The sequence below is a fragment of the Notechis scutatus genome, chromosome 5 (genome assembly GCF_049901735.1).
Source record: "Notechis scutatus isolate UNSWTSFEM ecotype Mainland chromosome 5, rNotScu1.2, whole genome shotgun sequence".
Lineage (NCBI taxonomy): Eukaryota > Metazoa > Chordata > Lepidosauria > Squamata > Elapidae > Notechis > Notechis scutatus.
The window spans coordinates 81,434,154-81,458,596 of NC_142013.1; the positions used below are offsets into that span (position 1 = coordinate 81,434,154).

Here is a 24,443-nt window from a genome sequence, read left to right on the forward strand (position 1 = left end):
GTACAGGTAAGTGCATAGTCTGGACTGGGAACAATTAAGCATGGTGCAGCAGAAATTTTTTTCCCTTGGTCTTTTAGGGTTTTTTAAAAGTATTTTTCCCATTGCATGTGAAACTTTTAAGAAAAAAATCCTTTTTAACAACTAAGTCTTGTTCTTTTTCAAGCTGTCCCTGCATGAACTACTGTATATCTAGGAGGTGGTATTAGCTTTCCCTCTTTATATGGATTGGGCTGCTGTGCATGCTGTGTACAACATGCAATTTGCATATCTAGTTCCCTAAAAGAGTAAGATTTAGCCAAAGGGAAGAGAGAGTTATAACTTCCTCCTGCACTTAAGAGCTTTTCCTTGAAACTTTTTCAGTACCCATTTCCCAGTAATATATTTCAAGGAAAAGTTAGAGAAAAACCACTTGCAAGTGAGAATGAAACTGAGGAAGAATAAAGCAGCTCTGTCTCATCTGACAAACCTCTCTTCAAAATTCTGTTCTCTGTATTAGCATTTTAAGGGAAACATGGAATTGGAAATCTCATATTTATCTTGCAGTATATAGTTTTGCTTGAACACAGATATCCTGAAGTAACACTGCTTTCTATAAGTAATGGCACTAAAGCAGAGGTGGACAACCTCTTGGTAATCAAAGACTGCACAGTGTGTAGGGCCGTACAGTACATATCACATATGTGAGGAAGGTCAGGGTTTTTTGTAGAGTTTCCTTCCTTTTAATGTGCTATGGCAGTTGTTATAGGATAGCTTTCGTGTGTTCTTTCATCTCAAATCGACAGGAAATTCTTCACTCAATTATCAATAATCAGATAATTACTAACAATTAAAGGAGTCTTTGGGAGTTTTAAAGAAGGGGATGGGGGTCAAATTGCCCATGCCTATTCTAAGCACCAACTATTCAAAGAAAGAGACATCTTGACATTGCCTATTGTATCTTTTCAAAGTACATACTTACTTTAGAGTTCAGTAAGGACTTCAATCTTTGAAAATCTTCCGTTTTCAACTTCATATCATCAAGATCATTCTGATATTTACTGAGTTTCTCAAATAGAAGCTGTCAAACAAATACGAAGCATTATTTCATATGTTTAATTTATTCATGTTTTTAATATGATTTGATATTTAACCGCAATAAGTTGTATTGTTACGTATAAAAAGAGAAATAACTTTAAATTTGAGAAAATGTATTTCTGTAGTGTCATTTTTATTGAATAAAAGTTGAGCACTAAGCTAGGCTGTTGTCTGACTTTTATGAAAGCTAGAGTGGACACAGCCCTCGCACTAGATGAGTGGGCATGCAGAAGGCTGAGGTAGCAGAAACTTTTCTAAGATATATACTGTACAAATGAACAGATAACCCAATGTGCGTTCCACTTTCTTTTCTGTCTATAATTCATAAACAATCACTCTGATTATTGATTTTGTTTCTTAAATACACAGGTTTATTCATGGAAAAATACGAAGTTCTTTGAAACTCTATGAAGTAAAGGGTAACTCTCTAATAGTCTTATTGAAGCCAAAAGAAATACTGACAAAATAATGACTTTAATTAAAATGAAAACTAGAAACAACCTTGGGTAGAAATGATATACCTGGGAATAATACCACTTGTTATTTGTGGAAGGCTATAATTAATGGATTAAGAGGAGACCTACTAGTTTACTTTTGTGATAGGCTAAAAGCTATTTTCAGTATAACAGTTGCAAATTTGAGATAGCTAAAGGGTCAAATGCTCTGCTCATTATTCCTAACAGACCGCTCAGATTCCATGAAGGAAGCATCACTAACCAATGTAAACATAATCAAATCACTTAAAAATATTGATGAGAAAAAAAGATAAAATATTGAATTTTGCTCAGTTGAAGTATGGAAGTCAGAACTTCCAGGAAGAGGATGGTAAGCTTATGGAATAAGAAGACAAAAATGTACAAAGTTCAAGGAACAGGGTGATTGACAGCCTTGCAGCAAAATGAAAAACAAACCAATTTACTTTGTTATGACTTCTATACTACTGCTTTCCTAAATTTTGGTAACTTTTAATTAACACAAATGGAATATGTAAAGTACAGTCTGTACCAATGAAATGACTTCTGAGGATAAGAAGCCATAGTATTTATTCCAGCAAAAAAGTTGGTAAGCAAATGTAAGTAATTAATCTTTAATTCATGCATTTTTTTGGTGATCAAGAGAGATAAACCACAAGAATATCCCCCATTCCTTAGGATGCATTTTGCCACATATCCGAGATGAAAATGAAGTGAGTACAAGATTCAATTCCATATTGCTTCAATTAAAAAGAGCAGGCATAGAGTATAAATAATCCCTTGGAGAAGAAAGCTACTACTTCAGCCTACAAGATTAAAGATGAATGACTGATGAAGCAGAATTCCAAGGTTTAAGTTGAACATATTATGGTGGAAACCCAATGATATGTACACTGCTCAAAAAAATAAAGGGAACACTTAAACAGCACAATGTAACTCCAAGTCAATCACACTTCTGGGAAATCAAACTGTCCACTTAGGTAGCAACACTGATTGACAATCAATTTCACATGCTGTTGCTCAAATGGAATAGACAACAGGTAGAAAGCATAGGCAGTTAGCAAGACATCCCCAATAAAGGAGTGGTTCTGCAGGTGGTGACCACAGACCACTTCTCAGTTCCTATGCTTTCTGGCTGAGGGTTTTGTCACTTTTGAATGCTGGTGGTGCTTTCACTCTAGTGGTAGCATGAGACGAAGTCTACAACCCACACAAGTGGCTCAGGTAGTGCAGCTCATCCGGGATGGCACATCAATGTGAGCTGTGGCAAGGTGTGCTGTGTCTGTCAGCGTAGAGCCCAGAGCATGGAGGCGCTACCAGGAGACAGGCCAGTACATCAGGAGACGTGGAGGAGGCTGTAGGAGGGCAACAACCCAGCATCAGGACCGCTACCTCTGCCTTTGTGCAAGGAGGGACAGGAGGAGCACTGCCAGAGCCCTGCCAAATGACCTCCAGTGGGCCACAAATGTGCATGTGGCTGCTCAAACGGTCAGAAACAGACTCCATGAGGGTGGTATGAGGGCCCAACATCCACAGGTGGGGGTTGTTCTTACAGCCCAACACCGTGCAGGATGTTTGGCATTTGCCAGAGAACACCAAGATTGGCAAATTCACTACTGGCGCCCTGTGCTCTTCACAGATGAAAGCAGGTTCACACTGAGCATGTGACAGATGTGACAGTGTTTGGAGACGCCATGGAGAACGTTCTACTGCCTGCAACATCCTCCAGCATGATCAGTTTGGCAGTAGGTCAGTAATGGTGTGGGGTGGCATTTCTTTAGGGGGCCGCACAGCCCTCCATATGCTCGCCAGAGGTAGCCTGACTGCCATTAGGTACCGAGATGAGATCCTCAGACCTCTTGAGACCATATGCTTGTGTGGTTGGCCCTGGGTTCCTCCTAATGCACGACAATGCTAGACCTCATGTGGCTGGAGTGTGTCAGCAGTTCCTGCAAGACGAAGGCATTGATGATGCTATGGACTGGCCCGCCTGTTCCCCAGACCTGAATCCAACTGAGCACATCTGGGACATCATGTCTCGCTCCATCCACCAATGCCACGTTGCACCACAGACTGTCCAGGAGTTGGGGGATGCTTTAGTCCAGGTGTGGGAGGAGATCTCTCAGGAGACCATCCGCTACCTCATGCCCAGGCGCTATAGGGAGGTCATACAGGCAAGTGGAGGCCACACACACTACTGAGTCTCATTTTGACTTGTTTTAAGGACATTACATCAAAGTTGGATCAGCCTGTAGTGTTTTTTTCCACTTTAATTTTGAGTGTAACTCCAAATCCTGACCTCCATGGGTTGCTACATTTGATTTCCATTGATAATTTTTGTGTGATTTTGTTGTCAGCACATTCAACTATGTAATGAACAAAATATTTAATAAGAATATTTCATTCATTCAGATCTAGGATGTCTTATTTTTGTGTTCCCTTTTTTTTTTTGAGCAGTGTATTTATTTACAGCTTTTATTGTTTTAAATCCTACTTTTCTCTTGGAATAGAAAGCAGATATATAGAGAGTATTTCTTCCAATTTTTCCTCACAACAAAAACCCTGTGAATTTAGAAATGGCTTAAAAGTCATCCATTGACCTTTTATGATTGATGATGGACTTGAATTTCAATCTTCCTTATCCTAATCTCGCATTTTAGCTATCAGAATTCATTGACCATTTTAGATAAATAAAACATTGGTAAATAGTGGCTAAGGTACTGGGCTAGAAACCAGGAGGCTGTGAATTCTAGTCTCCTTTCTGCATGAAACCCAACTGGATAACTTTAGGGCAGTCATTCTCTCTCAACCCAACCCACCTCACAGAATTGTTGTTGTGGGGAAAATAGGAGGTGAGGAGCATAAATACCGTATTTTTTGGACTATAAGACGCGCCGAACTATAAGATGCACCTTGGTTTAGAGGAAGTGAACAAATGAAAATATTTTACCTCTGTGTGTCCCGTATTTGCCCTCCCCGGTGGTCCAGAAGTACTCTGCAGGCCAAAACCAGGCCTGTTTTTGGCCTCCCAGGATGCGCCTCCGTGCATCCTGTTTTTGCTCTCCTAGGCATCCAGAAGTACTCTGCAGGCAAAAAGCGCACCCGTTTTTGGCCTCCGGAGGTCCCGTTTTCTTCCTCCCTGACACTGGGGAGGGCAAAAACAGGACCTGCGGAGGCCTGCAGAATGGGCACATTTTTGACTTGCAGAGTGCTTCTGGACACCGGGGAGGGCAAAAATGGGCCCGTATTGACTGTATAAGATACATAGACATTTCCACCCACTTTTTGGGGAGAGAAAATTATGTCTTATAAATATGGTATGTATGCGTCCTTGACATAAAAAATGCAGAATAAAATAAAATAATAAAATAAAATCTTTCCATCTCTTAGTAGATGTGCAAGGCTAGTTTCATTTTCAAAAGCAGTTGAAAATGGGATTTCATCATACTTATTTGGATAGCATGCAATGTTTACCTTTATAATTATTAACAATGCAATTTGAGGCAAACATTTGCTTAACAACATAACTGGTAGCAGAAGCTCATCGTTGAGTGAAATGGTCAAGTAAGAGACCACATGATTGTGGTCCACTTGATTGTTGTGCTGAATGACCACACCCTGGCACTCCCAGTTGCACAAATTAAGCAAAAAGTGAAAGTTAGTTAAGCAAATGAGATCCCAGATAAGGAATGCAGAGTATATCAGTAGGGGTGGAGAAGATCCTGGGAGGCTCCACTCAAGAGCTGAAAATCCTCCCTGCTAATCCAAGCAGCATTTTCAGCCCTTGAAGGAGAGACACTTGTGTGCATCCTACATCAGGCTTCTCAGAGCCCTCTATCGCCCTCCATACACCTAACTGCACTGCCTTTCCGCTCAGAAGCTAAAAATCCTCTCTGACAAAATCCAAGCAGAATTTTCAGCCTTTGAGTGATAACAACCTCACACACAGCCTCCATCAGGCCTCCCCTACCTGGGTAAGGCACCCCGTGCTCCTTGCCCTACTACTCTCTTCTCAGGAGATGAAAATCCTCTTGGATTTCTGTTCCCTCTCACCTCTAGGGGCTGGATGAAAGAAATAAGTAGGATTTAAGGTCTGTCAGCTGTCCTCCATGCATGGAAAGGGACACCTTCAGCAGAGTGCAGGAACAGAACTCAGAAGTTCAGATCTAAGCTCAGTTTTTCCATCCCACCAAAAGAGCTCAGCTCCCCTTAGCAAGCAGCCTCTTAAGCCAGTTCCAGAGATGAAAGGGAGTCCTCATGCAAACTTTCCTGTAGGATTTACTACATACGTTTTTCTGCAGAGAAGATTGCAAATGGTCAAATGATCATGTGAGGTGCTTGACAATTGTTGTAAGTGGGAACAGATTACCAAACACCCAAATTGTGATCACATGACTGCAAGGAGAGTTTAATACTTTACAACAGCTGGAATTACTTTACTTTCCTAGGCTGCTGTATCTTTGAATGGTCATTAAATGTATAAAAACTTAGACAGAATTTGTTCACAGAAATGTATATGTACAATTATGCATTTGTTTATACTTAAATCATTTAGACAGAGAAAATAGTTTGCTAGAAAGTTCTTAATGTTTATATATCCAACTACCGATTTTCAGAACTGTAACTGTTACTTTGCTGAAAAAAATGATCCAGAAAAATTATAGTTAAACTTTGATAGAAATATCAAAGTTAAAGAACTACATAAAAGTAAATGTTCAGAAATTTATTAAATAGGATTTGAATAGGGATTTAATGGAAGGATAGAGAGATGATGGGACAGAGAATATAATGGCAAACAGCAAGTATATGTTGTTAATATTTTATAAAAAAGACTGAAATTTTTAAAAGCAAAACGGACTTATCAAAAGCTACAAAGAATCAACACTGGATAGAACTAATGGAGGAGCTGGCACCTGGGTCTGATGAAAGCTGGGAAGTATGGAAATCATTGAATAGACTCTGCATGGATAAAACAAGATCCAGAAATACTCTGAACAAATGGGGCTATCGGATGGCTTCTGCCCTTTGCGATTGTGGTGACATGCAGACAACGTATATGTATATCTGTCCTTTGTGTCCTGATCAGTGCTCTCTTGAGGACTTCATGGCAGTGAGGCAGAACACAATTAATGTTGCTAGTTTCTGGCCAAGATTTGTTTACCTTGTATATATTTTAATATTGTGTTTTATATTTTAAATTTTATATTGTATAATGTGCCTTATTTTCATTGTGATGCTTCTGACACAAATGAACAAATAGACCTTTTACCTGATTTTCCTGCTTAAAGGCACAAAGTTGTTCCTTTAGTTTTGAAATTTCCCTAGTTAATATATCTTTCTCTCTGCCAGTCTGATTAAGCTCACTATTAGCATCATCTAACATTTGGTGTAGTCTGCCAATATCTTGTTCATACTTGCATAATGCTTCAGTAGAATGCCTATGTAACAATTACAAAAACACAAAATTTTCACATAAAATATTAGCAAAAAAGGACTGACATGGAATCTCTTCCTAATATCAATTCTACATGGATAAGAATATAATTGTGAATACAATGTCACATTTCTTCCATAAAAGAAAGACTATAATTTAAAACAATTGTTTAAAACTGGCTTCTATTTAGTTTTTAAAACCATGACACTTCAAACCCCTCTCTATACTGAGGAATAAAAAAAATACTTAGATATGATTAATATAGAATAAAGGTATTAAATAATAATTCTAGCATTATACATTGAGCTAATCCAAACATTTAAGTGGAAAATCTAAATTTAGAATTCTGAATCTTACTTTGATGAATGTTCCATGTCAGAAAGAATACCTTTCAGATCTGAAATTGTCTTCTCCTTGAAAATAAATTAAAATTTCTCTTTAGTTAATAAACAGATGAATGAAACAAACAAAAACCCAGATTTCTTTTAATTAAAAACATTTTTTAACATTTATAAGACTAAGAGTACAATATTATGTAGATTTTTACAGAGCAGATACTTTTCCACAATTATGGACTTAATAAATTAGAATCATATGTAGCTGATTTGAAAAGAAAAAAAAACGATTATTTCAAACAGAACCAGATTCAAGAAGTACTGTCATTTACCATTCAGCAAAACATGACATTTATCACATAAAGTTAGCTGCCATATCCAAAATAATGTAGAAAGGGGCAATGTGGATCAACATCTTATCACAGGTAAGTTTTTAATCCTTCATCTTTTGATATAGTCCCAAACACATCAAAACCATGGATCTCTTATTTGCCCCCTATTTATAATAGTGTTTCTGTTCAACTTGAACAGAAAAAATCTTTGAATTAAATTATCCTGTCCTCTGAAATTGTTTAGAATAGAATTCTTTATTGGCCAAGTGTGATTGGACACACAAGGAATTTGTCTTGGTCCATATGCTGTCAGTGGACGTAAAAGAAAATATACATTTGTCAAGAATCATAAGGTACAACACTTAATAATAGTCATAAGGTACAATAAGCAATCAAATCATACTAGAAAGCAGTCAATAAAAATCGATAGGGCAAAACGCACTCTGACCGAACCGGTAGTAACACCGATTGAATCCCACCCCTGGTCAAGTGGATCAGTGATATATACTGAACTGGACATCAACAACAACTGAGAGTGACTGGAAGAAAAGTCCTGAAAAGATTGGGGACCGATAATCCAGTGGAATATGCAGTATTGCGACATCAATGTTTGCTGAGTATAGATAAAGAAGAGACTGCACATTAAGAAGTACAGGAACACAGAAGTCATCTGGAGAAAGAAGTGGAGGGAAATGACATTGGCCTTGCCCTTCTCACTCTGCAAAATCTCTACAGATTTTGTTTCATCTGAAACTTTAAACAGCCAAAACATTATAGTTTTATTTCTGTTGAACAGCAGATAGCTGGAAATAGATTGGTAGAACAGGCAGAAGGTAATGGGTTTTTTTTCCATCTGGAATAAAACCAGAGTTCTATTTTGGGCACAGCCACTGAGAAAACCTCAATCTGAATAATTTGTAGCCTTGAAGTTGTAGTATATAAAGATTTTAGGTATTTTCAACTACAAAGATAATTTTAAACCAATCTGCAAATTTTGGATGTTTTCTAATAGTACAATAACTAACCAGTTTTATTTTACATTTACCGAGTTCAAATAGTATTATACCACCTGTTGCATAAAAACTAGAAATTCCTGGCAATGAGAATGGCCATTTTTAAAAAACGAGAAAAAAACTATTGTAAGAAAAGGTATTCCATTTTTAATACATCCTTAATAATGTTTTGGGATCTACAAGAAGTTTTAAATGTGTATATATAATTTACATATTAACATATATTTTTCAACAATCCTAAAAGTCACCAATAATCAGAATGTGAATTCATAAACGTGCGTATTAAATCGGCAGTATTCAAATATAATTGTTCCAATTTCTATTATCACTGTGTTGTTTAAAACAGTTTTAAAAATGAGTTATTTGTTTTATTTTGATTGATCTACTAATAATATATGCTTTGAAAAATGGTATTCTAAAAATAAAATTCATAAAACTATGAACATACAAAACCCCCAGTATTAATCAAAACTACAGAGGCATTCACATATTAAAACTTACTTTAATAGCCAAACTTTCTTCAAGTGTAAGAATTTTTTCTCTTTTATCTTCTAGAAGATCTTGTAAAGAATCCTTTTCTGCTTCCAACTCAGTTATTGTATCATTAAGAGTACAAATATGTCCTTGATGCTCCAGGCTTTCTTTTGAAAGTTGTTCTGAAAATAAATTTATCAATCAATTTAATATAACAGGCTGATCAAGCAAAGTTCAGAAGCATGTATTTCACCTGGCCAGGGAGAGATGGGGGACATCAAGATGGTTTCTGTGCCCGTAATAAAAGAATTCAATCACACGCTTGCCATTTTGAAATTTTTTGACGTTTCCATTTCCCTAGGAATGCTTCTGTAGGAAACCAAAATTTTTGTGTGGAAGCTATGGTTTGGTGGTACAGGCAGTCCTCAATCTATTACCATTCATTCAGCAACTTTTTGAGATTACAATTGTACTTATAACCTGTGCTCAAAGTTATAGGCAATGAAGCACCCCCATCATCACACAATCAAAATTCAGGCACTTGACCATCCACCTGTATTTACCACTGCAAATACAACTCCGCTCCATCTATCTCCTCTACCAACCTATGCATAACCCTATGCCATTTCAGCCAGCTATCCCCAGACCTTTACTTCAGCCCTTGTAGCACCTTTGCCAGTGAGAAGTGCTGTCTCAAGCCCCAAACCCCTGGCCTTTGCCACCTCACACTGTTCTCAGACTACGTACCCGATCAACTGCATGTGCCATACCTTCCTTAAGCTGACTTCATGTTCTTTATCCAAGCAATGTCACATTCCTTTTGTAAGCTGGCCTCCTGTTTCTTCTGCAAGATGGTATCCCATTCTCACAATTCTTTAGAAACCTTTTTGTTTTCCCCAGGTCTTGCAAGAATGAGACATCAGCTTGAGAATGGCAGACAACCCATTTTTGTGTATGATTTGGAGAATGATGCTTCTGAAACACTGAGCTTTCCAAAACATCATTATGTTTTCTAAGCCCAATTCAAAATGCTAATTATTATTTATATACTTCTGGTTCAGCTGCCTGCTGCTATATATTTCTGATTTCCTTAAAAGTAAATTTATGGCCATCCATACAATGAATTAATAAAGGAGTTATTTCAAGAGTTTTAAAGCAAAATTCTAAGTAAATGAATTTGCAATTCATATATAATAAAAGTGACATGTTTAAAGCTAAAAAAAAGTTTTATTTATAGATGTTATTTAAACATACCAATTTTTTCATCCAAACACATAATTTTTTCTTGAGTAAGTTGTAATTCATGTTTTTTCTTTGAAAGTTGTCGTTCTGCTTCTGTAAAGTTATGTTCTATCTTTTCATTCAGTATGCTGATAATTAACAATAAGGCATTTAAATTAATCTTTGCACCCAAATGAACAGTACCAATTAAAAACTTAGTGATAATGACGATATCATTGTTTACAACAGAATAGTTTCAGACATAAGGTACTTTAGTAGTTTACAGTATCATTCAGACATTGCTGTTGTAAAGTATAATATATTTAGGCTATCTGCTACCAGAACGGTGACTGAATCTTGCTATAAATTGATAGTGTATATTGCCACAAATGTCTAAAAGAGAGTCATCTTTAATATTAAAGTCAGGCACCTATATATTTAGAACTACAGTATTTATTAAATGAGCTCCCACAATTAACAAAATGTAAAATACATACATTATCACATTTTTAGATCAGAAAAAAAATTAAGCAAAGAACTGTTTGCATCTAAGCCTAAATTAAATGAATAACATATGTATATGATTGTTTAAATCTATTTTCTTTACCTTATTGAAGCATTAGTTGCTTTCTGTCTGTTAAGTTCACTTTCAGAATCTGATGCCCTTCTTGCCAATATTTTCATCTCCCTTTCTATAGATTCAATAGCATCCTTCAACAGTGCTATTTTTGATATTTGTTCTAATCGTTCATTGTCAAGCTGATAAAGAACCATTAAGAATTAGAGTTATTTCACTTTCATCTGATTACTTCAAATTTTGCATTCCCAATTTTCTATAGAAGGAAAAGTCTTTTTCTGAGGTAACAAAGTAAATTTCCTCTAAAAGCAGTCTTCCCATCAGAATTGGAGTATGCTTTTATGATAAACATAGGGGACTAATATTTATCTTAGAAAAATAATTACTATAGGCTACCATGGGCAGAATATTTAGCCAATTATTCTGCTGGCAGTTTCCACAACAGTGTAAGTATTTTTCTAGCATTTGTTCCTCAATTTCTCCATCAGTTGTAGATGATATCTAGAGAGGTGGAACTTCACATCCAAGAGTTGAAAAAGAGTACTCCAAAGATCTACTGTGAATTGTGGATTTCTGACAGAAATTAAATGATTATCCAAGCTATCATTCTGTAAAACTTGTTGAAATCACAGATAGACAGACTCAGAAAGCAAGCCATGACAAGGAATTAAATGGGTTGATGGTATGTAGGCTTTTCATATATGGCATATCATTATAAATTCCAAACAAATTATTCCAAGGCCCTTATGTGAAGGGAAGAGGCTTTGCATGGCAATATATAAGCCACAGAAAATAAGATAAGGACTTTTGAGCTAGTCCCATGACAGGTGTTGCAATATTTCTTTCCTCAATTCAGTCATTCCAGCATAGTTCTGTCTGCTCTCAGGAAAGGGGAGTGTCAATAGTTTCACTAAGATAATCTAAGCCTGCAAATAATACTATTTTTGCTGAACACAGCTTCCAAAGTTTCACTAGAGCGAAGGCAAATTTTTCAGGACAGGATGGAAGCTGAGGGAAAGGTTTCAATTCTGAAAGGCTTCCTTGATGGTCAATAGCTCCTTGTTGAAAACACTAGCTTATCTCCAATAATAGTAACTGCTGATAAAGTTCATGCAGGAGAGAAAATTACCCCAAATCTCTTGAACAGTTTTTTTACAAACACAACTGCAAGGTGAAATCAAAGCTACACACAAAAGAGAAGGGAAGTATGACAGAGAATAGAAGAAGTGAATGCCTCTTGGAGCTGAAGAAAGATTTGTTGAGCTTCAGAATTTCACTTTAAAAAATTGCCTTTCTGGTAGGATGCTCAATATGTGAATTGCAGAATTAGGAATAAATATATAATCAATATACTGCCAAGACCAAGAGATTCTTTCCAGTCTGAACTACATTATCCACAAGTTCAACCACATAACAATAATCAATGGTAGCTAAATTTTTATACCTCTTTCATATAAATACAAGTTGTTGAATGTTTACATAGCTGCCAAGTCTACCCTGAGAATTGCTGGCACTCATTTTAATGTTAGTCTTGACCCTTGATGATTGCCTAGGTAAGTACACATATTTTTCTTGACAATGGAAGTGGTTTGCCATGTCTCAAGGCTGAAAGTGAGTGGCCTAATCAGTTTCCATGCCTAAGGCAAGAGTAGAACTTGGACCCATCCCCACTCCTAGTCCAGTGCCTGAAACATTAGAACAAACTGGCTTAAAGCTCTTGGTTTACATGTCATAATTAATAAATTTGTGCAAAATTTCAATATATCTTATCATGTTGTTATATTCATACATTTTAGTTACTGATGTCAACATTTATCAATATATTTCAAGAAGAGTTTTCTTACGCTTTGAATATTTATTTCCAGTTCCTCAATTCTCTGTTCTAGATGAGCCTTTTCATTCAACGCAGTGTCTTGAGCAATCTATATCAAACAAAAATCATTAAATTATTTTTCAGTGTGCCAAATTTTAATTTAGTAGATTAAATCTTTGGGAATATGGTATAACATGCGTATACTTAAATGAGCTTGGATAAAAAGTCAAACCTTTAACCTCTCTCTCAAGCTATCACGTTCAGCGGCCATCCTTCGAAAATCAGAAATGGCTGCATCCCTTTCTGTTTCCACACGTCTCAAAACAGCCTGAACAGTCACTGCAGTTGTAGAAGCTTTGGGGATTTTCATAAGTTCTTTTCTTTGTTGATTTACTTCTTCCTGTGCCTGGTGTTTAAAATTAATATTGAGGCATGAATCTATTTGTGCTAAGTATTTACTGTATATTTAACTTATTAACAGATCTGATCCTAGACATTTGTTGGTTGACATGAAAACTAAAACTCTTCTCCATAATTTGTACACAATTAAGAAATAATTGATTTTTTTCTTCAATAACAATAATAGAACAACTTCAGCCATAGCAAGGGCTAGCAAGTTTAGGAGATGCAAGGAGAGATATACCAACAACTCTGTTCATCAGCATTATCTGTTTCCTTCTAGGATTTATAACCTAGGGCATCTGCTGATTGTGTACAACATACATTAGGCAATTACATAAATTCAAAATATATGATGTAAATATTATCTATAATATAATAAATGACATAAAATGTAAGTTTAATAAAAAATAACCATATTAGCTAAAGACTGGGACTGCGTGGTCTGTTGTTTGCTACAAGAAAGATATAAGTTGGTTTCCCTAAAACCAGGGAAAGAAGCATTAGTCTTAACATTTGTGTACGTATTGTTCTATCTTTCTCTTGGCATAGGAAGTGCTTACAGCAATTTTTCTAATTGGTTTTATTCTTCATACTCAAAACCCAAAGGGTAAAGGATGGTATAACATGGGTCTACAATATCAGTGACAGTTACAATAAATAATGAAACCTATATTCAAAGACAGTCTACTATTTAGTATAAGCTGTTGATAAATACAAATTCATGGAGAACTTCCCTTTTAATTTATTAATAACAGTCTTCTCAAAAAAATAATCCGACTAGCCACCGTGGAAAAAGTTGATAAATAAAATAAACATTATCTTAAAATATATTTTATTTATTAAATTTTGATCTTCCTAGGGTTTCTACATAAGATCATAGGAAACAGATAACTTCTGTGAATTTATTATGATTCACTGTATCTTTCACTTTCAAACTGATAAATCATTTCCTTATCAGCAATGCACGTAGTACTATACATCCTCATACAAGACAAATATGGAGGTAAAACTCTAAAAGAAGCAATGTAATTTACAAAACTTGTTTTCTTTATACAAAAAAGATATCAAATCTTCAAGACTAGAAGAAACTGCTTTTTCAACTGTTAAAAATTCTTTAATAAATTGATTAAAATATAAAGCTACAGAGATATCTTCAGACAGGGATTCCAAAATGTAGGAAAAGTTATTGAAAATTCCAACTTATAATACTATCTATCTTAGGGGAAGGCAATACCTATAAGGTTTTTTAAGATTATCCTAAATACTCAGAAGACATTTTATAATGTTATATTATAGTGGGGAGGCTATGTGAGGACACTTTTTGTAGATTTTAGTTCTGCATTTAACACAATTCTTCCACACAGACTAGTGTCTAAACTACTGGACCTTGCACTTTCTTATTCAATCTGCCTTTGGATTATGGATTTCCTGTCTCAGACAGTCAGATTAGGTAATCATACCTCTTCAGCCCTTATTCTTAACACTGGTACGCCACAGGGTTGTGTGTTAAGTCCCTTACTTTACAGGTGAAACTCAAAAATTTAGAATATTGTGCAAAAGTTCATTTATTTCAGTAATGCAACTTAAAAGGTGAAACTAATATATGAGATAGACTCATTACATGCAAAGCAAGATAGTTCAAGCCGTGATTTGTCATAATTGTGATGATTATGGCTTACAGCTCATGAAAACCCCAAATCCACAATCTCAGAAAATTAGAATATTACATGCAATCAATAAAACAAGGATTGTACATAGAACAATATCAGACCTCTGAAAAGTATAAGCATGCATATGTACTCAGTACTTGGTTTGGGCCCCTTTTGCAGCAATGACTGCCTCAATGCGGCATGGCATGGAAGCTATCAGCTTGTGGCACTGCTGAGGTGTTGTGGAAGACCAGGATGCTTCAATAGCGGCCTTCAGCTCTTCTGCATTGTTCAGTCTCATGTCTCTCATCTTTCTCTTGGCAATGCCCCATAGATTCTCTATGGGGTTCAGGTCAGGCGAGTTTGCTGGCCAATCAAGCACAGTAATCCCATGGTCATTGAACCAGGTTTTGGTGCTTTTGGCAGTGTGGGCAGGTGCCAAATGAAGTCAGCATCCCCATAAAGCTCGTCTGTGGAAGGAAGCATGAAGTGCTCCAAAATCTCCTGGTAGACGGCTGCACTGATCCTAGACTTAATGAAGCACAGTGGACCAACACCAGCAGATGACATGGCTCCCCAAATCAACACAGACTGTGGAAACGTCTCACTGGACTTCAAGCATCTTGCAGTGTGTGCCTCTCCGTTCTTCCTTCAGACTCTAGGTCCTTGGTTTCCAAATGAGATGCAAAAGTTGCTCTCATCAGAAAAGAGGACTTTGGACCACTGAGCAACAGACCAGTTCTGTTTTTCTTTAGCCCAGGTAAGACGCTTCTGACGTTGTTTGTTGTTCAGGAGCGGCTTGACAAGAGGAATATGACATTTGAAGCCCATGTCCAGGATCCGTCTGTGTGTGGTGGCTCTTGATGCACTGCCTCAGTCCACTCCTTGTGAAAGTCCCCAACACTTTTTAATGGCCTTTTCCTGACAACCCTCTCCGGGCTGTGGTCATCCCTGCTGCTTGTGCACCTTTTTATTCCACTTTTCCCTTCCACATAACTTTCTATTAATGTGCTTTGATACAGCACTTTGGGAACATCCAACTTCTTTTGCAATTGCCTTTTGAGGCTTTCCCTCCTTATGGAGGGTGTCAATGATGGTTTTCTGCACAACTGTCAGGTCAGCAGTCTTTCCCATGATTGTGATTCCTACCGAACCAGACTGAGAGACCATTTAAAGGCCCAGGAAGCTTTTGCAGGTGTTATGGCTTAATTAGCTGAGTAGAGTGGGACACTTTGAGCCTAGAATATTGAACCTTTTCACAATATTCTAATTTTCTGAGATTGTGGATTTGGGGTTTTCATGAGCTGTAAGCCATAATCATCTCAATTATGACAAATCACGGCTTGAACTATCTTGCTTTGCATGTAATGAGTCTATCTCATATATTAGTTTCACCTTTGAAGTTGCATTACTGAAATAAATGAACTTTTGCACGATATTCTAATTTTTTGAATTTCACCTGTATACTCTTTATATGCATGACTGCATTCCCACTCACGCTAGTAATACTATTACTAAATTTGCAGATGATATAACAGTGGTGGGACTTATCTCCAGGGGGGATGAGTCTGCCTACGGAGATGAGGTAGACCGGTTGCTTTCATGGTGTGTAGACAATAACTTGGTCCTCAACACCAATAAGACCAAGGAGCTTATAGTGGACTATAGAAGGAACAGATCAGACATCCAGCCCTTCGTTATCAATGGAGACCGAGTGGAGCAAGTGGCCAGTTTTAAGTTTCTGGGTGTTATCATAAAAGAGGACCTGACCTGGGGTGCTCACATTGCAGCACTGGTCAAAAGGACCCAGCAGAGATTATACTACCTGAGACTTCTCAGAAAACAACAACTGAATGAAAAACTGCTGGTGACTTTCTACCGCTGCACCATAGAGAGTATCTTAACTTACTGCACCTCTGTATGGTTTGCCAATTGCACAGTGGCAGATAAGAGAGCACTCCAGAGGGTTAACGTCATTACCCAGAAGATCATTGGTTGCCCTCTCCCCTCTTTGGAAGAGCTTTATAGCTCCCGCTGCCTTAAGAAAGTTCAAAACATTCTCAAAGATCCATCTCATCCTGGGCACCCTTTTTTTGAACTATTACCATCTATTACGGTACAGAACAATAAAAACAAGGACAAATAGGCTGAAAAACAGCTTTTATCCCAGGACAGTAACTATTGAATTCTACTGTATAGTGCAATATTAATGCAATATCATGAGTTTTCAATTCATTATATAGAATGTGAAGGATGTGTGTGTTTATTTTCAGTCATACTCTACACTGAAAATGGTATTTAATTTCATTGTACGAGGTGTAATTACAATAAAGTAAACTAAAACTAAAATAATACATTGGAACTTATATACTCTCTTGTACTATATCAAAAATTGTTTTTACCAAAATGCTTTATCCAAAAATTACCTGATCATAAAGACAAACAGCTTTATCTCTTTCTGCCATGAGAACTTTGATATTCCCCTGGAGTTCTGTTATATGACGTTGATATTTTTCCAGCATTGTCTTAAACTCATCACGTTCTACCAAAATTTGTAGATATTCTTTATCACAGTGATTTCCCTAAATGTTTAATGGAGATAAAATGCCCATTTTCAAATATTTAAATTTATTGCAAGATTCTATATTAACATTTTGAAATTATTTCTTTTTTGGAAGGGAGAACTCTACATAAATTTAATTTGCAATATTCTAAATTTCAAACTATTTGAACATTTTTATCAGTTTCATAATGTTATTATTTTACCATAAGTAAGCATATGCTTTAAATAGATGATTTGAAATATATATCTTACTTATTTATCATAAAAGAAAAATGAGCAAACATGTATTTCTTCCAGTTCCTATTAGCACAATTCACTTGCTAAACCATCACAAATGAATCCTTGCAATAGAGGCAACTATGATTAAAGAGGTAAGGTAAGTTCTAACTACTTAGGTAAGTAGGATAGCTAAATTTTGTACATACTAGAATGGAAACTGGAAGCTAAGGAGTGTCTGATATGGCTATGCCATCAGAGACTTCCATAGTTATACAATAAATTGAAGAAGCAAATTTAAAAATTATGTCTCAAAAAGGCAGTGACAAACCATATCAATAGTGTTGCCAAGAAAACAATATAGATATCCTTCACTTACCAAATTTCAAGTCAGCTGGAAGACTTTACATTATTATATAAATTCATTGGAGAATAAGATCTGTTTAATTTTGAAATCTTATAATTTCAATATAGTTAAACAATAAAAATTAAATGCATACATTCTGTATTTTCAAAAAATGAAAATATATACCTGCATTGGGGAGGAAATCTTTGAAATAGAACAAGATGGGCTGCGCTTAGGACTTGTACTTCGATACATCTTCTTCAACTTTTCTGCTTCAGATTTATAATAATCTTTCTCCTCTTCTATAGTTTTTACAAAATTGTTGAGCTTTTCGTCTGACTTTTCAACATCCAGGGCCGCCTTTTATGTGCATGTGAAAAAACACAATTACTAATTCCCATGTTTGAAGTTTTATAGAAATTATCTGTATAAGAATGTAAATATTTTATTGACTTTTAATTCAAAGTTGTCATATTATATTTTTTCTGAAAAAAATTATCTATGAATTTGTTAAGTAAAGAAAGAGAAAAAAACAAATTCCATTGAATGTTAAATAATGAACATCATTTAATCTAAAAAGTTAACAGAATCATTTTTTAATTCCCCCTTCTCATTCAAAATATTCCTTATATTTTACGATTTTATCCATCACATTTGGGTATGTCAGTGCCTCCATCATGGAGAGCCAGACTGATATTTTCAAATATTGTTTCTCCGTGATTTTTGCCCATACTGAAAACAAAGCATTTCTAATATGTCCTTGAAAATATTTGTGTGTTTTATTTTTCCCTATACCATAGGAAGGCATGCCACCCCAGTTGCAAATCATGTCCCTCCAATGTTAATAGTCATCTATGTCTCAGAGTTATCCATTCTTTTAACCAAGTAAGAGCAGCTGCCTGGTAGTATAATTTCCAGTTTGGCAACCCAAAGCCTCCTCTATCAGTAGAGTCTTGTAGTAATTTTAAACTTATTCTTGCCTTTCTACCTTGCTAAATAAATTTTGATACTGTTCTATATAATTCTTCAAAGTATTTCTTTTCCAGCTTTATTAGAATTGTTTGGAATAAGTATAACAGTCTTGGTAAGATTTTAATGGTGGCTATTCCTCCTAACAGTGATAGTTGCATGTTTTTCCACTTTTCCAAATCCAGTTTAGTATGCTGTATTAATTTTAAAGAATTATGTTTTTTTATGGTTACACATCTTGCTGAAAGATAAATTCCTAAATATTTTACTTTTTTTACTATCTGAATGTCTATCTTTTCCATTAAATCTTCTTTCTGTTTCTCAGTAAGGTTTTATTTTCAGTCCTGCCACATCACCGTAATCTTCTATTTTCTTTATTAATTTGGGTCCTGTTTCTCGTGTCCTCTATAACAAAAACCAAATAATCTCCGAAAGTTTGTAATTTGTACGTTTCCTTTTTTATCTCCATGCCTTTTATTTCTATATCTTGGCGGATATTTCTATTCAGCACTTCCAGAGTCAAAATAAATAGTAAAGGGGACAATGGACATCCTTGCCTTGTGCCTTTTTTAATATTAATGTTCTCTGTTATGTCCCCATTTACAAATACTTTTGCCATCTGCTTAGTGTATATGGCCTTAATCATGTTGATAAATTTCCCTGCCAAATTCCATATATTTTAGCTGCAGTATCATGAATCGCCAATTTACATTATCAAAAGCTTTCTGCGCATCTAAAAAGATCAGCGCCATTTGTTTTTCGGGATGTGCTTCATAATATTCCAATGTGTTCAAAATTATTCTCATGTTGTTTTTAATTTGTCTATTAGACAAAAATCCATTTTGGTCTAAATGTATAAATTCATACAGGAATCTCTTCAATCTTTCAGCTATTATTGATATGTAAATTTTTATACTCCATATTTAAAAGTGATATAAGTCTACCGTGTTTCTCCAACAATACGGCCTCCACCAAGAGGAAGGCCCAGCATGATTTCTAGGCATGAGGTGAAATTAAGCCCCAACCCCAAAATTTAGGCCTATTTAAACCATGCATTTCCCCGCCATTTCTCACATCGTTTCGTAGAACTACACAAGGTGAAGAGAAATGGGGGGGAAGGGCCGGGGTGGGTGGGGAGAAAACTTGCCTTTAGGAGTGCCCTGCAGGAATACCCCGATAGCCAATAGAAGCTCTCCGAAGGCAGAGTCCCCAGCCACTTCAGGGCATGGCGTGGCTGCCCATGTCCCCTCGCCTTTAGGCAGTCTCTTTCGGGCGATGGAAGCTCCCAAGTGCAGTCACCAGCCACTTCGATCGCCAGTAGAAGCAGCCTCGAGGTGAACGCACACACACACTCCCTCGCCGCGAGACTGCTTCTATCGGCTGATGAAAGCTCCCGAAGGCAGAGTCCCAGCCGCTTCAGGGCGTGGCGTGGCTGCGCAGTGTCCCTCGCTTTAGGCAGTCTCTTTCGGGCGATGGAAGTTCCCCAGTGCAGTCACCAGCCACTTCGATTGGCCGGTAGAAGCGGCCTCGGGCAAACGCAGTGGCTGGTAACTGTACTTGGGGAGCTTCCATCGCCCGAAAGAGACTGCCTAATGGCGAGGGGACACAGGCAGCCATGTCTTGCCCTGAAGCACCTGGGGACTCTGCCTTTGGGAAGCTTTCGCCGGCCGATAGAAGTGGCCTTGCAGCGAGGGTGTGTGTGTGTGCGCTCGCCCTGAGGCCGCTTCTACCGGCCAATCAAGTGCCTGGTGACCGCACTTGGGGAGCTTCCATCACCCGAAAGAGACTGCCTAAAGGCGAGGGGACATGGGCAGCCACACCACGCCCTGAAGCGGCTGGGGACTCTGCCTTCGGGGAGCTTTCGTCGGCCGATAGAAGCAGCCTCGTGGTGAGGGGAGTGTGTGTGTGCGCTCGCCCGAGGACGCTTCTACCGGCCGATCCAAGTGGCTGATGACTGCATTTGGGGAGCTTCCATCGCCCAAAAGAGACTGCCTAATGGCGAGGGACATGGGCAGCCTCGCCATGCCCCGAAGCAGCTGGGGACTCTGCCTTCGGGAGCTTTCATTGGCCGATAGAAGCGGCCTTGCGGCGAGGGGAGTGTGTGTGTGCACTCACCCGAGGCCGCTTCTACCGGCCGATCGAAGTGGTTGGTGACTTCACTTGGGGAGCTTCCATGGCCCAAAAGAGACTGCATAATGGCGAGGGGACATGGGCAGCCACGCCACGCCCGAAGCAGCTGGGGACTCTGCCTTCGGGAGCTTTCATTGGCCGATAGAAGCGGCCTCGCGGCAAGGTACGTGCATATGGGCCGCTCTAGGTGGGGAGGAAATTAAGTCACCCCGAAAAGACGGTCTAACCGTTTTTCAGGGGTCAAAAAAACTAAGGCCCGGCCTTATTTTGTGAGAAACATGGTATAATTTTTAATCTGCAATAGGTCTGCATCTTCTTTTGGTATAAGGATAATGTTTGCTTCCATCCAGGATTTTGGTATCTTAGCTTCATTATAAACTTCCAGCAGTAATGGACCCAGAGTATCTTGTAATTGTTTATAAAATTCCACAGATAAGCCATCTGGTCTGGTGTTTTATTCTTCTTCTGTCTCTTAATTGCTTCTGTTAATTCAACATTGTTATCCTTTCATTTAATGGAGATCTTATTTGTTCTGGGATTTTAGGCAACCTTGCCTCTTCCAGGTATCATTTTGTTTTGTCCTTTGATATTTCCTCTTGGTCATATAAGTTTTCATAGTAATTCTGAATTATTACTTTGTTGTTCTTGTTGTTTTGATGCTGTACTGTACCTTTCTCATCTATCAAATTTATATCTGTTTTTTAAAATTTAAATGCAACCATCTTCCTGGTTTATTAGCATTTTCAAAGAAGTTTTGTTTTATACTCTTATTTTCTGTGCCAATTCTTTTTCGAGTAAACTCAATTTGTGTTTTATTATTTCCATTTGATTTTTGAGATTCTTTTCTTATGGCTTTTTCTGCAATTCCAGTTTAATTCCAAATTCAAGTTTATTATACCCTCCCTCCAGTGTTTTTTGATGTTTCTTTTCCTTATTTTTCCTTCCTGTATAAGCTATAGCTAATCCTCAAAAGTATGCCTTAGCTGTATCTACGTTTTGTAGTTAGGTCTCTTCTTTTCTATTTTCTTTGAAGAAGAATGTCATTTCTTTTTCTGTTATCTGTATAATTCTTTGTCTTTTAGTATAGATTGATTCAACATTTGTTTCACTTTCTCCTTGTATCCTTTCCATTTGATCCTAACTGGGTTATGGTCTGCCCATATATTATATTCTATTTCTATTTCTTCTACATTGCTACTTAATTCTGATGATATCCAAGCCGAATCTATTCTTGACCAAGATTGATATCTATTCGAATAGTATGTATATTGGTTTTTCTTAGGATTTCTTTCTCTCCATATTTCTTGAATGCTCATTTCATCCATCAATTTAAAGAAAGTCTTTGGTAAAATTTTCCATGCCTTTTTGTTTGTTTTACTGCTTCTGTAGTCCAGTTTTATGTTTGTAATTGCATTAAAGTCTCCTATTACGCAAATATTTTCATAGTCTAATTCTGCAATTTTCTCATGAAGTTTCCCATAAAATTCTTCTTGCAGGAATTGAATAGACAAGGGATAGACTTAACAAGGTGGCCGTATGTACAAATACAAACTAGATATCAAAAAGATGCTAAAATATATGGTTTTCATAAAGAACCAACAGAACTGGATCAAATTTTAACAGGACCTGAGGAGAAACTAATTTAAAAATTCTATAATTATTTATTGAGTATTAGAATGGAAGAAGAGCAAGTAAAGGAAACCATGATAGTGTGGGTTAAAAACTTTGGGCACTCTATAGAATTGGATAAAGAGCAAAAGTTGTGGGGCAGAAACTATAAACTAACAATGTCCACTGCATATAAAGAAAATTTATACAAAATGTTTTATAGATGGCACTTCTCTCCAGTAAGATTAGCCAGGATGTTATGGCTACTCTTCAAAAAGACCTTGACTATGTGTCAGAATGGTCGAACAAGTGGCAACTTCAAATCTCAACAAACAAATGCTCTGTCTTACATATTGGCAAGAAAAATAAAAAATAAAATACAAGCTGGACAGACAAGATCTTGTAGACAACTCTCACTCTGTCAAGGACCTTGGAGTTCTCATCTCTGATGATCTAAGTGCTACAGCCCACTGTAACAACATTGCCAAAAGGCCATTAAGAGTTGTTAACCTAATCCTGTAAAGTTTTCTATTCTGTTCTGTTCTATTCTGTCATATGAATTTCCTAGGAAAATTTTCTAGAAAGCCATAAGGGTCATAAAATAGAAAGTTTTGAACAGAGACATTATTACTTGTATAAATTGGTTAAGATGTATATCATCCATTATGTTGCCCATGTTGTGTTACTTTCATATTTCATTCTTTCATGTTCTTCCAGCAAGACCAGTCTTGGAATCTGGAGTTCCTCTTGGACACCCAGTTCCTAGATGGATGTCTTCATTCAATTTGAGCTGGTGTTAGCTGCAGTCCAATCTGGATGCACTGAATCAAGTCACTTATACCCTTCTCATTTCTCATTTGGATTACTGTATTACAATTCATTCTACACAAGGCTACCCTTAAAGTTCACCAAGAAACTTCAGTGATCCAGAATCAGAAATAATTTTAAATGCTTTTAACAGTTGACAATTTCTATTGGCACTAAAGTCCCTGATACACCAATGTAAAGTCTGGCCTGATTTTAAACCAAAAAGATTGACCATCCTGATTTTAGATCTTTGCCCCTATTTTTATTTTATTCAGTGCTATGGTGTTTTTCTTGTATTTTCTTGTATCTGGTCTTTTAGCATTTCTACTATTATATCATATTTATAGTTGACATCTATATGTTCATGAGGTAATTTAATTCTCTTTAGTTAGTTATTGTGGAGTTTGTGCTTATGAGTCTATAATATTCATAGGTATACATAGTATCCTAAACTTTTTTAATGAAACAATTTAAAAGTCAAGTAAAATAAGTATCCATTTTAAAATACCTGAAATAATATATATTAGCAAAGGAAAGATATGAAAAACTTACAGATTTAAGAACGCTGACCGTATGTTCCAATTTTTTAATAGTATTTTGTTGGCATTTAATCTGAGACTAGAAAGAAAACATATTTAAGTATTTACATGACAATAATGTATTTCAATTATTCCATAAGATAAGCTGAAATAGCAACATGAGATGTGAAATACCAGATATATAGGAAAGATAGAAATAATGGACTCATTTCCCTCATCCTGCAGAAATTGTATATTTACATACCTTTCACTGAAAAACAATCACTCCATATAAAACTATGCATGATCTTAAATCATGAATACAATAATCTTACAATGTAATTAAAACAATACAGATACTCTCTGTTTATGAGAGCACTTAGGACCAGGATTGACATGTCTAAATGATGTAGTAATAACATACATAATGCAATCACATCACTTAGCAATGGCAATCCCAGTTGCTGTTGTAACCCAGGAAAAGGTGGG

General features: G+C 36.7%; 1 protein-coding gene across 3 annotated transcripts in view; it reads right to left on the bottom strand.

Moving 5' to 3' along the window:
* TSGA10 (testis specific 10) overlaps positions 1 to 24,443 on the bottom strand; it is a 52,751-nt gene that overhangs the window by 21,757 nt on the left and 6,551 nt on the right. For all 3 annotated transcript variants that reach the window (XM_026666814.2, XM_087967145.1, XM_026666816.2), the window contains exons 4-14: positions 23,989 to 24,054; positions 18,109 to 18,282; positions 17,224 to 17,379; positions 12,979 to 13,152; positions 12,778 to 12,855; positions 10,964 to 11,115; positions 10,390 to 10,505; positions 9,163 to 9,317; positions 7,339 to 7,394; positions 6,817 to 6,985; positions 959 to 1,057 (exon numbers count right to left, since the gene is read on the bottom strand). In XM_026666814.2, coding sequence (XP_026522599.1) covers positions 959 to 1,057; positions 6,817 to 6,985; positions 7,339 to 7,394; positions 9,163 to 9,317; positions 10,390 to 10,505; positions 10,964 to 11,115; positions 12,778 to 12,855; positions 12,979 to 13,152; positions 17,224 to 17,379; positions 18,109 to 18,282; positions 23,989 to 24,054 — 1,395 coding nt within the window. The remainder of the gene's footprint in view (positions 1 to 958; positions 1,058 to 6,816; positions 6,986 to 7,338; positions 7,395 to 9,162; positions 9,318 to 10,389; positions 10,506 to 10,963; positions 11,116 to 12,777; positions 12,856 to 12,978; positions 13,153 to 17,223; positions 17,380 to 18,108; positions 18,283 to 23,988; positions 24,055 to 24,443) is intronic.